Genomic DNA, 14,178 nt, shown 5'->3' with positions numbered 1-14,178 from the left:
AACATAACTAAATAAGAGAAAAAAGCTGCTAACATCCGTAATAGGAAAAGAGGATTTGAAAAAGCAGTTGTTTGCGTGGAAATCAGTATTATACCATGAATTTTGTTAAGGTAAAATACTTTAATTACTTTAATATTGTTAATAATACTACAGAACACGCTTCTGCTCAGTGAGGGATTGTTTTTTTCACTTCCATATGAAGCTGCTAGTTTGACTAGAATAGAATCAGGCTAGATATCTCACTGACAAAGTGAGAAACCTTATCACGATCCTGTCAGCTCACTTGAAAGATTTTATTTTTCTCTGGACCATTCCTGTGGAACAGATGAATCAGAGTACTGGTTCAGGTTACATCAGTCTTTGATGTCAGATATGAAAACAAACAGTAATATTATTAACAACTGTGTTCTTGCATATTTTGAAATTAATTATATAGTTTTGTTTGTTTTAGGCTGTTAAGCTGTTCATTTTCACAGATATTTCTGCAATGGAAACAAGCTATTTCTACTCTTGTTAAGACTTAAAGGGCCAGAAAGGTACTTATAGAGAGGTGTGCATATTGTTAGCAATATGTTTTTGAAATAGATGAAGAAATTCCACAAAGGTTTTCCTTTCTGCTGTCTTGCTGGCAACTGAGCCTTTTAAAACAGGGAAGTTAGAGAGTTTGAAGAGATGTAAGCAATTTCTACATTTACTGGCCAGATTCTAATGGTCTTTTTGGCTTCTACTGTTGGAACAGTTTTGGAACTAACTTTTCTCTTTCTGTTAGTTAAGAAAACTCAGCTGTTGAAACCTAGCTCTTATGGAAATAGTTATTGATGAAAGTTATTTTTTCAGAAAATCTGTTTCCTGTCTTTCTGGTAGTTTTGCCTCATTTTGGCAGGCCTATCTTAAAATGAAAACAGGATTAAAATTTTTTTTCTTCTTACTCATTTTTTTTTTATTTTAGAAAGTCAGGAGGAATGCCTCTTAACCTTTGGGATATGTTATTCAGTGCAGGCTGCAATGCCTGTGTCAGTAAATAGCAAGAGGAGGGCTGCTGGGCATTCTGCAGAGTCTAGAAGTGCATCATCCCACACAGAAAAGGCTTCACCACACTGAGAGTAATGGAGAGTGCAGAGCCTCCATCACTGCCTTACCTAGTCTTACTCTTTCTTGGGTCTGCCAGATCAGTTCAAGCAAGTTGTTCGTTGTAGTAGTCTTGGTTGTGGTTGTTAAGATTGTCCTTCATTGCTGTAGGAACTACAATTTGTGGGGGAAAAAATGCTGCTATCCTTAGATGTGTTTGGCCCCATTGCCTGCTGTATGGTCAGTGCACTAGAATTCTTCCTGTGTCATTTACTGTTCCTACACATCAGGCATGATTTGGGATCCACGACCATAACATGATCTTAGCTTCTTACTAAGCATTTTATGAAGCCAAAAAGAACAGTTTTTTGTTGATCATTGCCTTGATCTGGCATAAAAGGCATTTAGGGGTTTAACTTCTGTAGCTTATAATTGCATCTTCAATGGAATTCTGAAACATATGTAGGATGGAAAGGCCTAAATTTACCCATGGATTTTGATCAGTGTTTTCACAGATGCGACTCAGTTATATTTTTTAGCAACAGATATCTATAGGTACTGAAAACAGGTCTGTAACAACCCAGGCTTTCTTGGGTAGGTAATTTATACTGTGTGATTCCTTTTTTCTTTACCTCTCTACGTCTGAGTATAGAAACAAAATCTCTCTTGGTACCTTCTAGAAGGACCAGATCCTCTTAAATACTGCTGCATATTCTTCTGAGGATATTAATTATCAACATCAGGCCCTGTTCCAAATATCTTATTTAGCCAGCGGATGGTATCCATATTAGAAGATCAGTGCAAGATGTGACAGAAAACTGCCTCTTTCTCACTTTTTTTTTTCCTGTGTCTGTAAATGTAATCCAGGCAAGTAGGTGTATTTGGTGTAGAAATACTTTCCCTTTGATAAGCCAGTTATTCTCATCTTCAGCTGGCATGGGCCTGGAAGGGAACCATGCTTCTCTTTCCGATTCTTCTAAGAAAAGTGGCATCTACCCTGGGATAAGTAGAATAGTTAGGATGCCAGGTACATACCTTAGTGACCTCAGAAATCCAGCTTACTTTTAAATTTGTGAGCATACATTTTGGCAACTACATGCTAAATCCTTCCAGAAATAAGGGGCAGTTGGTTTGCTTAGAAAATGCCCTTATAATATGTTCTTTGGACACAATAAGAAATAACGTGGTCATCTTTTTCGCACAGATATTTTGGAGGTGCATTTAAAATAGTGCATATAAAACGTGACAAGTGTGAAAAGACCAGTAGCAACTAACTCAAAAGGGCTCTGTAGGTAGTGCAGCTTTTCAAATGCTATGCACCCTTTAGAAAGAAAGGCCTTTCTCTGTTACCAGTCAAAGCAAGTATCCAAAGCTCTTCTTGGTAAAAAGCACACATCAGATGTCTGTCTCACAACAAATAAAAATATAAAAATGTTGTTTTTATCACATCCCAAATCACAAATTATGTGGTTTCATAGCTTCAGAGTAAACTGACCTCACTTGGAGCAGCCATGGCCCAGCTTCTTACCCTTTCACTGGCAAATACTCTGTGTGTTCCACAAGGGGGATCCTGTTCCTGCAGGACAGAGCATATCAGAACACGTTCCTAAAGCTGTCTTCACTTCACCCATTCATTGCTCTCAAGCCAGACGTTCCTGTCCTTTGAACAGGAGAGTGAATTCATAGTCCAGGTTATTTCATTTACCTGCACGCATCCTGAGTCTCAGGAAGGGGTTGCCTGTGCTCTCTCCCCCTTCTACGGGTGGGATTTATTTGGGAAGATAAAAGAACCAGCTACAGATATTTTAGATTGTCAGAGTAGAAAGGGTGACATAAAGCATTTTAGCTACTCCTCAGAAAGTTCTGTTTTCACCTAACATGACAGAGAATTCCTGCAATGTAGATAGATAATGCCATCTACATTCTTCATCTAGGGAAAGCTTGCACTGGTAACCACATGTTATACGTGTTCAATCAACATAATCCCACTATTAGATGAACATGTTACCTATTTGGTCACTTATTGATTTGAGAGCAGATTAGCACCTCAGTTTTGAAAGGGGAGATTTACCATTAGCTTGTCACCAAATAAATAAATAAATAAATAAATAAACAAATAAACATCTTTGCTAAGGTTTTATTTAAGTGGAGGAAAAGTCTGAAAATCAATGCTTAAAGCTACTATCCTATCTGAAATACTTCCTGACTTCTGCTCCTGTTTTTCCATTGCCCTTTCCTAATTAATGGTTCGTCTTTTATCATCTGAAATCCCTGTATGACTACTGGAAGCTGAATTATTAGCAGAAATGGGCAGAAGGACAAGATGAGTAATGAGAGAGCAATCTCTTGTTTATAAATTGATCTTTAATCAGCAATTTAGGAAAGCAGACGGAAAAAAATAAGTATAGCATGTTTTGAAAGTGTAGCTAAGCATGAATGTCATTCTTAAAAATTAGCTTCACAGGCAATACTTGATCACTTTTCTTGTCCTTCTCGTAAAAGGAAAAAAAGGAGGGGGAGAAAAGTACAAAAATTGAGGTGCTACTAGAAGATGTTATGAAGAGAGTTGGGAGATTGGTGAAATGTGCTAGAGAGAAGCAAGAAAAATTATCAAATAGGGTATTTTAGAGCAAGGGCTTTATCTGTTAGTAGAACTAGTAAAAAAGGCAATTAGTCTCATCATGAAGGTGTTTGGTTTATTTTGTTTTTAATGTTATAGCTACCGCCATAGACTATCAGGACACATAGAGCTCGGGGTGTTTCGCAGCCCCCCATACCTACCACTCTTACTTTAGACCTTGGGTGCCCTCCCTTCTCATCTCCCATGAGGTATAGGGTCCTCTTCTCTTTCCCTGCTTTCTTTCTGTTATAAATCAGCTATATCAGCTGTTTCTTCCAGGCCTATGGATGCCCTTTCTTCCGCCTCCCCCATGCAGGCTGCTGGTCATTTTCTTGGTTCCCTTCTTTATAAAGCAAGACATTCAATTGAATTAATGCTGTCAGTCTAAAATTCTGTTCTTAGGGATATTTCCAGTTTGTTTCCAATATTCAGAATAAAAATCTTAAGAAAAGTGGAAACCAACAAAACACTTGCTCCTGAAAAGATGGAAGGACACTACGATAGGGAATAGTTGTTCAGATGTGACAGCATTCACACCCTACTGTTGGGGCAGAGGGTCTCTTCTGTGTATTTCATTCCTTCATTACTAGGAAAGCTCTGAGAAGTCCTGTCACAAAATGGCATAAACGAACCCAAAATAAACGTGGAACCCAACAATGGGAAGTTATATGTACATTTCTTTTTCTTCCACTCCAGAGTCCTTTGGGTTAAGCATATTTGCACACCCCTCCATCAAAATCCTAAAGAATACAATTTCTGTGGGTGGCAGGGATTTTTTTTTTTTAGCTAAAGCATAGGATTAAGAGGATGAGGATGAATATCTTAGTTTCAGCTTCAAGGTGCTGGCAAACTTAAGACCTTGGGCATCAATTTTACTCCAAGGTGCCATGGTTTCTTCATCTCTGAACTGCTATCAGGCTGTCCTACGGTGTGCTGAGACTAAATAAACTATGTAGAGTTTCATGAGATGGTTGCACGTGAAAGCACTGTGTAGAACGTCTGTTTGTTCAATAATTCTTAGGGAACATAGGGTTGCTTTATTTCTTGTGCTCCCTGTTACTGAGGCCTAATTTCTGGTCTGGGCCTAAGCAGACAATCTCATCAGTCTTTGTTTTCTCACGGTAGGTTTCTATGTTTGTCTCTAAACCAGATTATGGCATTCTTTAGTACTAGTTTAATACTCAGGCACTTTACTGTATATAGTATTTAAAGGTTAACGGGTGTGTCACATTTGCTATTAAACCAGTTTTATACCAGGATAGAAATTAGTTTGCAGTCTGACACACTTACTGCAATTACTGTTTTTGAGGAGGATGTACATGCAATAAATAGGGAGTTTAAAGTGAAATTTACCTGACAGATTTTATTTTAAATGCATGATGATTAGACTTTGCTTGAACCTGCAGACCTCTGTCCTGGGAAGAGTGGGTATAACTTGCTTTCAAGAAATTCTTTTTCAGTAAAATATGCTGGGTCTGTATTCAGTGTTCGTTTGCTGTGTTTCTTTTATGCTTTAATTTTAACAGTTTGCATTTTTTAACATCTTTGATATCCAACCTAATGTTCAGCTAGTCTGGAGAAAATCTCTGACCGCCTCGTAACTGAAATCACCTTTTTAAACCAAGCTCTTGTCCTCCCTCTACAGGAGAATTTGCAGCGTTCAAGTAGCCACAGCACCATGGCAGCACCCACTCTGTTATTTAAGTCTTGTGTTCCTACAGTTTCTTAACATCAAAACTCTATTCTGCTCCGCCAAGCCTAAAGTAATTTAGAAAAGATATCCATAAGCTTAAAAGTGGAGCAGAATGGAACTGCCAGTCCAACACAATGGGAAAAAGTACCTTTTTAGGAACCAGAATACTCTGCTGCCAGTGTTTCTCCTTCAACACAAAACACCATGTGCATTCGGAGACCCGCAGTGGCTGCCTGTGCCGTTGGCATCATTCCCAGGAGAGAGGAGAGGGCGCTCGTGGTTTGACTTTGGTGCTCAGGCATGAGGGGATGGAACTGCTGCTGCAACTTAGGAGACTTGCTTTGGATGGTCTGCCGGCCGGCTTTCTCCCTCTAACAACGTATCATCAGAGGCTGAATATCTGATGAGTGCTAATTAAAAGAATCATCCTCCGTTCTGATCTCTCTTCCTGGTGTACTCACTGGTTTGTGGACAACGCAGTATCCCCTTTTCACTGTGTTACAATGTCAAACACTTAATTCTGTCTAAATTGGGGGGTTTTATTCCAGTAAAATTAAAAAGCGTGGGGTGGTGGAAGCTGGAGAAGATGTTACTCTAAAGGTGAAGATGTTAATCTGAAGGAAAAGGGGATGCTGCTGCACTTTTTTTCAGATTTACTTTATCACTTCCTCAAAAAACAAATGACAACCACCAACCTTAACCTTTTCCTTTTCCAGTATTTTCTTGGTGTGTGCATATACAACATCTTTTAGAAGGGTTAAGTAGATCCTTCTTTTGTTGGTCCAGCAACAAACAAGTTTTAAAAAAAAATGTAGCGAGATTGTCCTTTTTTTTTTCTTTTTTTTTTTTGGTATCATATGATACAGTGTATTTATCAAAGATGCTACCGCAGCATCTGAAGTCTGTAGAATTCCTGATACAGACTGTGAACGGTGTATGTACCTACTTTAAAAGTTTTATTTTAAACGAGGGTGCAGGTTAATGCCAGGTACCTTACCAATATGTAATGTTGTCATAAATGGGAAAAAAAGTTCTCAGGTTGAATTGAATACAAATACAAAACCCCCTAGAATTAGACATTCCGAAAATTGTTTTGGTACTTTCAACAGCTTTTTTTTTTTTTTTTAATGATTTTTATCCTGTTAACTAAATGTCCTCTGATACGTGTGTGTGTAAATGTGGAGCATCTTGTCCTAATGGCAAGTTGTTAGATCAAAACAAAACGGTACTTGCTGGATCCACGCTGACTACTTCTCTCATCGCTTTCTTCCCTGTGATCTCCTTCCCTTCCGTTTGTCTTTCCCTTTTGTACACTTTGCAACCTGGGATGAAGGTGGCGGTATCTACTTCAGAGTGCTTTGTTTTCCTGTCCTCCAGTCCTGGTTTTCAAATGGTTGGTAGCTTTTTGACAAGTTACCCAGTCAGGGAAAAAAAAAAAAAAAAAAAAAAGGAAAAAAAAAAAAGCTCATCAAGTTCTGCACATTGTTTACCTCTAGTAGAATATCTTGTGATGTGATCTGTTTGCAGAGTTCTCTGGCATGTGGTATTAAATGTAAATTATTTGTACAGAGGCAAGTCAGACCACATTAGAAAGAAATTCAAGCTCAGACAGAAGTTTTCAGAATTTGATCCGTATCTGCCCTGTACCACTCCACGTGAGGCAGGAGAGCTGACCCACCTCTGGCTGGGAGGTCTGGGGGGGAGGGAGGTGTTAGACAAAACCGTGACAAATAAATGAAGGAGTTAAGTGTGTGTACATGCGGTGTCCCTACTAAACGTGTGTATTGGGCGAGGGGACCGTCCGTGTTTCTGTCTGCAGAAGGCTGCTCTCGGGCTAAGGGAGAAACACACGTCAGTAGCGGGACGCGGTGTTAAAACCCCGGAGTTGTGCGGCGTTGCTGGTAGTCTGTGATGGTCGTCAGTAAATATTTACTGGGCTTATAGGAACCGGACTAATCTGAAGTGGGAATTATAACTGAAATACTGTGTATTCATATTAATTCCACAAACATTAGCAAGACAGCAATAGTGAATGACTTAATAGTCACTACAAGAATGAAGTGATTCATGTTGGTACATGAATAGAATTGACTTTGTGTACAGGATGCATTTAAAAAAAAAAAAAAGCACAATTTTTTCTCGTCTGCTGTGGGTCTTCAGATGCTGTAAGGCTTTTTCTCCTCACTGAGATTGGCAGGAATTTCACTAGTAGCAATAGCCACTTCCCAGTGTGGAGAAGCTGCTGAAGCGAGCGGTGGTCGGAGGCGCGGACGTGACCCGGGTGGCAGGCGGCGGGGCCGGTGCGGTCGGCAGGCCGGTGAGATATTCACAGAGATCAGCTCCAAGAGGGCCCCCTCGCTGCTCATTCTCCTTCCACCCCACGCGTCGTTTCAGCCCTTGGATGGGCTGTGGCCTAATTTGTAAATGTAGGGCATACTGGAAATTAATATGCTCTTGAAAGAAACTGTTACCGGAGCGAGTACGTACAGGTGGTTCAAGAGTCGTTGGTTTCACAGAGCTTGATAAAAGCCCTAGTTTCCTTCCACAAGGTCATGCTAGCAGAAAACTGTCTGCTAAAATATAACTGTTAGGAATTCCTTTGCTTAAAACGAACTTATTTTTGTGAAGATTCATTACCCATTAGTCTACGATATGCTTCTTGAGCCCATAGGAAAAGCACAAGGAAAATTGCTATCCTTGTCCATGCAAAGCACTTTATAAGTAACACATGATCTTTATGTTGTGTTTTCTTTTTTTTTTTTTTAATTGGGGTTTGTTTGTTTTGTTTCATTTTTCTGTTTTGTGTCTTTTTTTTTTTCCCTGAGGAATGTGCAAGTTGTTTGGCTGCTGTTTAGAGAAATCCTTTCAGGATGCATTTCTACTGGTTTCCATGTTTGTTCTTTTCCCTTTGGATAGCTGTAGTAACATGTTTGTCTATAAGAGGTCCCACGTAATACTCATGGAAAACTTTGGAAGAAATTTGGTTTGTAAATAACTGGGATTATTTTTTTTTATATATCTTTTCCTTCAAGAATGTTTCTGGATGTCTTGCATGCCATCAGAATTAGTCTTAAAGGTGCCCTGTTGATGTTTAGGGAATGGGGAGATGAGTAGACAAGAATTAAATACCCTGTTATAGCATTGCAATGAAAGAAGTAAAATGAAATAACAAATACATTCATGTTCATTGCACCAAACTTCTTAAGCTTCTCTATGATGTCCCAACCACAAGCACGTGCCATAGGATGGAAATGCTAGTACATGTTTTGTGCGTGTGTGTGTGTTGGGACAAACATCTAGGCAGTCACGTCGCTTGTCTAGTATCTAATAACTGCTTTCAAAACAACCTGTATCCAGGCCCAGCTCTTCATGATGTCCTTACTACCACGCACGTATCTTCCCCTCTGCCTTGCCTTTTCCGTACAGTTGGAAGAGAGCTGTTACCCGTTACATCTTCCCTGTTCAGTATGTGATTGTTCCCTATGGCATATTTGCTGGAACTGGAACGTTGTAGGGGAGCTTAAACCAAATGGTGTGGGCACAGAGGCCTGCTTATTTTGAAAGTAATTTCTGCATGAATTAAATCCTATATGGCCCCAGATACAATTAGCTCAGTAGGGTTTTGTTGTTGTTGTTGTTTTCCCTGAACTCATGCAAGTCATTAAATGAATCCACTTCTGCCGTTTATGCTTACCTAAAATCATCTTTTCTTGTACTGGAATGCTTTAGCAGCTGATGATGATGCAGAATGATTGAGGCCATGTACTGCCATCTTACTGTGGCCTCTCAGCATCAACTGGACTAGTACGTACTCATCAGAGGCAGGATTTGGCCGTTATGATCTAAAATGAATGAAATGCTGGCTGTTGATAAATACCATGTCCTTCCACAAATGCCCCAACGGGGGGGAAAAGACACTGAAGGTCGTGTATAAATAAGTTTGCTTCTGTGTTTGCCTGGTGATGTGAACGCATCCAGAATTTTGCAGAATATCTGGGGAAGCCAGGTCCTCAGAAACCTTACAATCACGTGTAAGTTAAGTGGAGGATTTGATAACTGAAGGGGCTAAATTTAGGGAAGAAGCATGTAGACATTTCACACCTTTACAGACTATAAATTGAATTCCCTTCTTAACTGTGAGTACAGCATGTGTAGCACAAATTATTCATAGTACTGTAGGCAATGTCTTCTGTCTGTTGAAAAAACCTTTCACCAGTAGCACAATATGACAGGCAAAGCTTCTAGGTACAGTCAAGCTCAGTTAAAAACCAGTTGCATGAACGGACTGTTATGGCATCGCTTCGAAGGTGCTGGGTGTTCTGTTTTTCTCTTACTCATTTTACATAGGAGTTTATGAAACAAACTGTTTACTGCAGCCCTGTTAATATGCATTTGCACTTCGTGTCTGTTCTGGCATGCATTTTTAAGTATCTTTCGTCATTGCTTCATTACTTCTTACCAAGTGAAAATCATCAAAAGAGCAGAGAATTTAAGTTTCGAGGATGCTAATGTAGAAGCTACTAAGTCAGCAGTAAATAATGACAAAATTGTGGAGGGAGGAAACTGTTTAAAAATTGCAGAATATAGAGGATACCAAGAATGAATTCAAGTGAAAACTCGCATGCATCTTTTCTTCAGAGAGCTACCGAGACCCTCTGTGAAATGGTTTACATAGGAATCCCCCCAAAAGAGTCTTGCAGTTTGCCAAATGATCATGTGCCTTCACAACCTACAAAGTACAACAGAATGTAAACCAGGTGCTTTCTAACTAGAGCAGTGGCTTTGGTTTACTTCTGATGCAGTAGTTTTGTATATAGCTGTTAATATAGGTAGGCATTTTGGAGTTGGTAAACTTCTGTAAAGGAGCAAGGAGAGCAGAGAGCATTCCCCAAAACACCTGCAATCATTTCAGAGCTAGGAATTGAAGGATACTGATTCAGTTACAGTAAACCTGCTACTTGAAATCTGCTCTACTGAAAATTGAATGAGGTTCACTTAATCTAAATAAATAAACCCTCCTCCCCCTCCAAAGACACCAAGATGGTGTCAAAAAAAGATAATGTAAAGCTTTGAGTTACACTGTCATGACGTCTTGGAACGAGATGGTAGATGAAAAATGAGAACTAGATTGGGAGAAATTGATGGCTAGTACTCCTGTAATCAAAGTCCACATATATCAGATTATACAATGAATTCCCTGGCCCGGAAAGTGCAGTTAATTTTGTTTTATGGAATATCAGCAGGCTTCCTTAGCTCTTCCTCGGGCCTCTTGCAGTTCCCCAGGAATGCACACTGTTACTGCACGTTAACCCTGGGAGACGATAGGTATCATGTCAGCGCAGGGACAGCCAGCGTGTTCCAGTTTGAGTTGCTCAAGTTTCAGTCTGGTTAGACAGGCTTCTGGCAGTACCTACACACTAGTGTCAGTTTTAACCTATTTGTCCAGAAGGACGAAAGAATGGCTTTCGGTGTTAGTGCTTTTTCTTTCGCAGATCTTTCCCTTTTCTTTTTTGGTGCGAGACTTTGGACATAATTGTAAATCACAGAGTTATGTCTAAATGGACAGTTCATGCAAATATTAGGCTGATTTTAATTTGGTTTTGACCCTTTTAGAAATCAAAGTATAATTAAAAAAAAAAAAAAAGGTTTTACTAGCATTGCAGGAACTATCTGGAATCCTTTTACCGACCGCAAATTCTGCACTAAAAGTATACATAAAGAATTGGGGGATTGTCTTTTTTTGCATACAAAATCACAAAAGTCATTTCCCTGTTTTGCCAAGAGAAGGGAGCTGATGGGAGCGTTTTGGAACTGCTAAACTACCTAGGCGTTTGCTTTAGAGCATCGCAGCAGCAGCGTGTTCAGCTCATCCCGTCTCCTTAAGAGGAGCCGTGGCGCACCCAGACATTTTGTCCCGCGTACCGCATTGGCAGCAGCTGTACTTGAGAGCAAGCCCTGTGTGACATTGACTTTTGAGTAAAACAGAAAAGCAAAGGATTATGTGTTCTTTTTTGTTTGGGTTTGAAAAATGGTTCGTTTTTGGTTTGCTAAATGTCATTCTGTGTTGCATTTGTGTAATCACCTTAGTTGAAAAGAAAATCTGTGTGTTTGGGAGTTTCATGGAACGTTTTAGGAGAAATGAAGCCCACCACCAGGGCACAAATGTTGGGTCTGGGGGGCGAAATGGACCAAACTTGGGTGTCGGGTTATTTTGGGACGGTGGGAGATTGTGAGGGCATAATTTAAATTAACTCTGTCTAAAATAAAACGTAAGTGCAATAAATGTGCTTTTTTATTCAAAGCTGTGAACCTTTGGGGGGGGGGAAAAAAGGAAAGAAAAAAATGCACATCATTCCTTCATGAGCCTTGTGTCCTACCTGCCTCCCCTTCCTCCCCGCTCTCCGCACTCCTCAACTGACAGAAACCTGCCAGTGGCCGACTTGCATGTGTTGGCGACCCAAATCACACCACGGCTTTTCTTCCGCTCTCACCTGTTGGGACCGGGGAAAAGTCCTGCCCCTGCTTCTCGCTGCCCTCGAAACTCCCCTGGGAGCCGGCGCTGACCTGTGCTGCTGGAGCAGGCTCTGTCGGACACGGGCTGCGGGAGCCAGCCCATCGGCTCCATGCCATCCCCACTGCGAGCTCTTCACCCCCCAGCCGCAACTCCCCACCCCGTGTCCGACCTCCCGAGGGTCTCCCGGGGCTGGGCGGATGACACGTTTTTCTTAAGCAATTGCAAAAAGTAATCAGCCATCAGCTGCCCCGCTGGGTCCCTTTTTTTTTTCCTCCCTGTCAAAACACACATGCAGACTGGCCACTGTTGCCTTCTGTGACTGCCTTGTTTTGAAGGAGCAGGTGTACCTGTTTGTAATCAGCCGTGCAGAAGTTGCACTCTCTCTCTCTCTTACTTGAGCGCACGCAGCTTTTCCTAGGTTAGGAAAGGTGCACCAGTCTCGGAGGGGTTTCCACGGGAGGCTTAACGCATACGTTTCATTGACAAGCGATGGAAGGTGTAGCACTCGGTCGTCGGACCCCATGGGGGCGTAAGAAAGGACTGGCTCGTTTAAAGTTTATAGATAAACTGATCTATATCCTTTAAACTTGATTATTTTTATATATAGTCAAGACAATGGCATTACCTCATAATACAGAGGCTCGTTTATGAGAGGCAAAGTAGTAAGGAGAGGAAAGGGAAATTTATATACAGATTTGATTTCTTTTTTTTTTGTTTCTTAGTGCAATGATGTATATGTCCCAACAATTTAAACTCTGTGCTAACACAACATTCCTTTCAGCTGTATTCTTTTTGACCACCAGAGGTTTGCAAGGGGCTTACGACTGCAAAGTAGAAGGTCCAGTCTGATTACTTAAAAAATAAAAATAAAAATTGTGTTAGTAGATTTCCATAGCTGCTTTTTAAAATCTTACAATGGAGTAATTGTTTTGAAACTTGTATTTATTTTTTAATTCATAACAAAATGTTTATTTTCAGTTTTCTGTTACGTATAGGTCATGGCAACTCCCCTTCTTTCCCTCTCATGTTTCCCCTGTAATTGCCAATACAACTTACTTTTCTTGTTTGTTCCTTCCCCCCTTTACTTTTGTTGTCCCTTCATTTGTATTTTGGAGTTTTTCTCATGTAAATTTGTACAATGGGAAATATTGTCCAGTTTGGTTAGAGAGCATGGAGACTTAAAACATAATAAAATTTGATAGCTGAATTCAGATTGAAGAAAACTATTTCTGTGTAAAGTTATTTAAAGAACTCTGTATTATATAAAAGGCAAAAAGTTCTATGTACTTGATGTGAATATGAGAATACTGCTATAATAAAGATTGACTGCATGGAGAAGTCTGAAGGAGATCGTTTGTCATGTAATTCACAACTTGTCCTCTCAGTGAAGTTCCAGAGGTGCAGCCAGGGTCACTCAGTGGGAGTGAAAAGTTAACTTCAGAATTAACTTTTAGACAAACTAACAGTTAGTTTAGAACTCTGTGCACAGAGAATAACTCGCCTGCCTTTGCCTTTCTTACACTGGACTGTTTCTTCCTTGAAAGGTGTGCTCAACGCTTTTACCTTCAGAGAGGGTTTCTCTTCACAACGCTTATTCTGAACTCTGAGGGGAGATTCCCTCTCACCCCGAGGGAAGCTTGGCACAAGTTGGCCTCCCTTTAAGGTAGCTGCTTCTGCTCCTATAGGAACTGTTACTCCAAGCTGGGAAGAGCCTCAAGGCAGCTTTTGTTGATGAAATTTCAGCAAAAGGTCATTTAAATTCGTTCCTCTGCTGTTCTAACAGGATTTTTACCTGCACACACCTTTTAGTGGCTGGCAGACATTTAGTGGCAGGATTTGTACCGACTGCGCATTTGTGCAAGTTCTACCTCGCTCTCCAGCTGTGGAGATTTATCACCTCAGCCCCCAGGGGAGCGTGTTATTTATTACGCGAAGATCACATAGGCTCATTCAGGTCCAAGTACCCCACCTCTAGAGCTGTAGGGAAGCTCTCCAGAAGTTCCACAGCACTCACAAACAAAGTACGCTTTAACTTAAGGGTTTCTTTTATTGAAATCGGGACAGAAGAGCCAAAGACTTCACTCCAGGGACCGCTTCGGTTCCGCAGACCTGCGAGCAAGAGAAGAGGCTCCTGAGAACCTTTTTCCCCGTCTTCCCACGGCAGAGGCAGGGGGAGACCCCCTGGCTGGAGCCCCCGCTGCCTTCAGCCGTTAGCTGCAGGGGGCCACGAAGCCAAACGCCACCCTCCGGGGGCGGGCGGGGGGTACGGGGGGGGGGGCCGCA

The 14,178-nt window shown here is 40.9% G+C and overlaps 3 protein-coding genes across 6 annotated transcripts in view; 1 reads left to right on the top strand and 2 right to left on the bottom strand.

The window, feature by feature from the left end:
• BRAF (B-Raf proto-oncogene, serine/threonine kinase) overlaps positions 1-14,166 on the top strand; it is an 85,886-nt gene extending 71,720 nt beyond the window's left edge. For both annotated transcript variants that reach the window (XM_066998095.1, XM_066998088.1), the window contains one exon: positions 5,334-14,166. In XM_066998095.1, coding sequence (XP_066854196.1) covers positions 5,334-5,356 — 23 coding nt within the window. In that variant the 3' untranslated portion in view covers positions 5,357-14,166. The remainder of the gene's footprint in view (positions 1-5,333) is intronic.
• The window catches only part of ADCK2 (aarF domain containing kinase 2), a 26,236-nt gene continuing 25,975 nt past the window's right edge, over positions 13,918-14,178 (bottom strand). For all 3 annotated transcript variants that reach the window (XR_010831867.1, XR_010831868.1, XR_010831869.1), the window contains one exon: positions 13,918-14,004. The gene's annotated coding sequence lies outside the window, so the exon portion shown is untranslated. The remainder of the gene's footprint in view (positions 14,005-14,178) is intronic.
• The window catches only part of NDUFB2 (NADH:ubiquinone oxidoreductase subunit B2), an 854-nt gene continuing 593 nt past the window's right edge, over positions 13,918-14,178 (bottom strand). The window contains exon 4 of the mRNA XM_066998116.1: positions 13,918-14,004. The gene's annotated coding sequence lies outside the window, so the exon portion shown is untranslated. The remainder of the gene's footprint in view (positions 14,005-14,178) is intronic.

The sequence above is a fragment of the Anser cygnoides genome, chromosome 1 (assembly GCF_040182565.1).
Source record: "Anser cygnoides isolate HZ-2024a breed goose chromosome 1, Taihu_goose_T2T_genome, whole genome shotgun sequence".
Classification (NCBI taxonomy): domain Eukaryota; kingdom Metazoa; phylum Chordata; class Aves; order Anseriformes; family Anatidae; genus Anser; species Anser cygnoides.
This window is presented reverse-complemented; position numbering and strand designations above follow the sequence as displayed.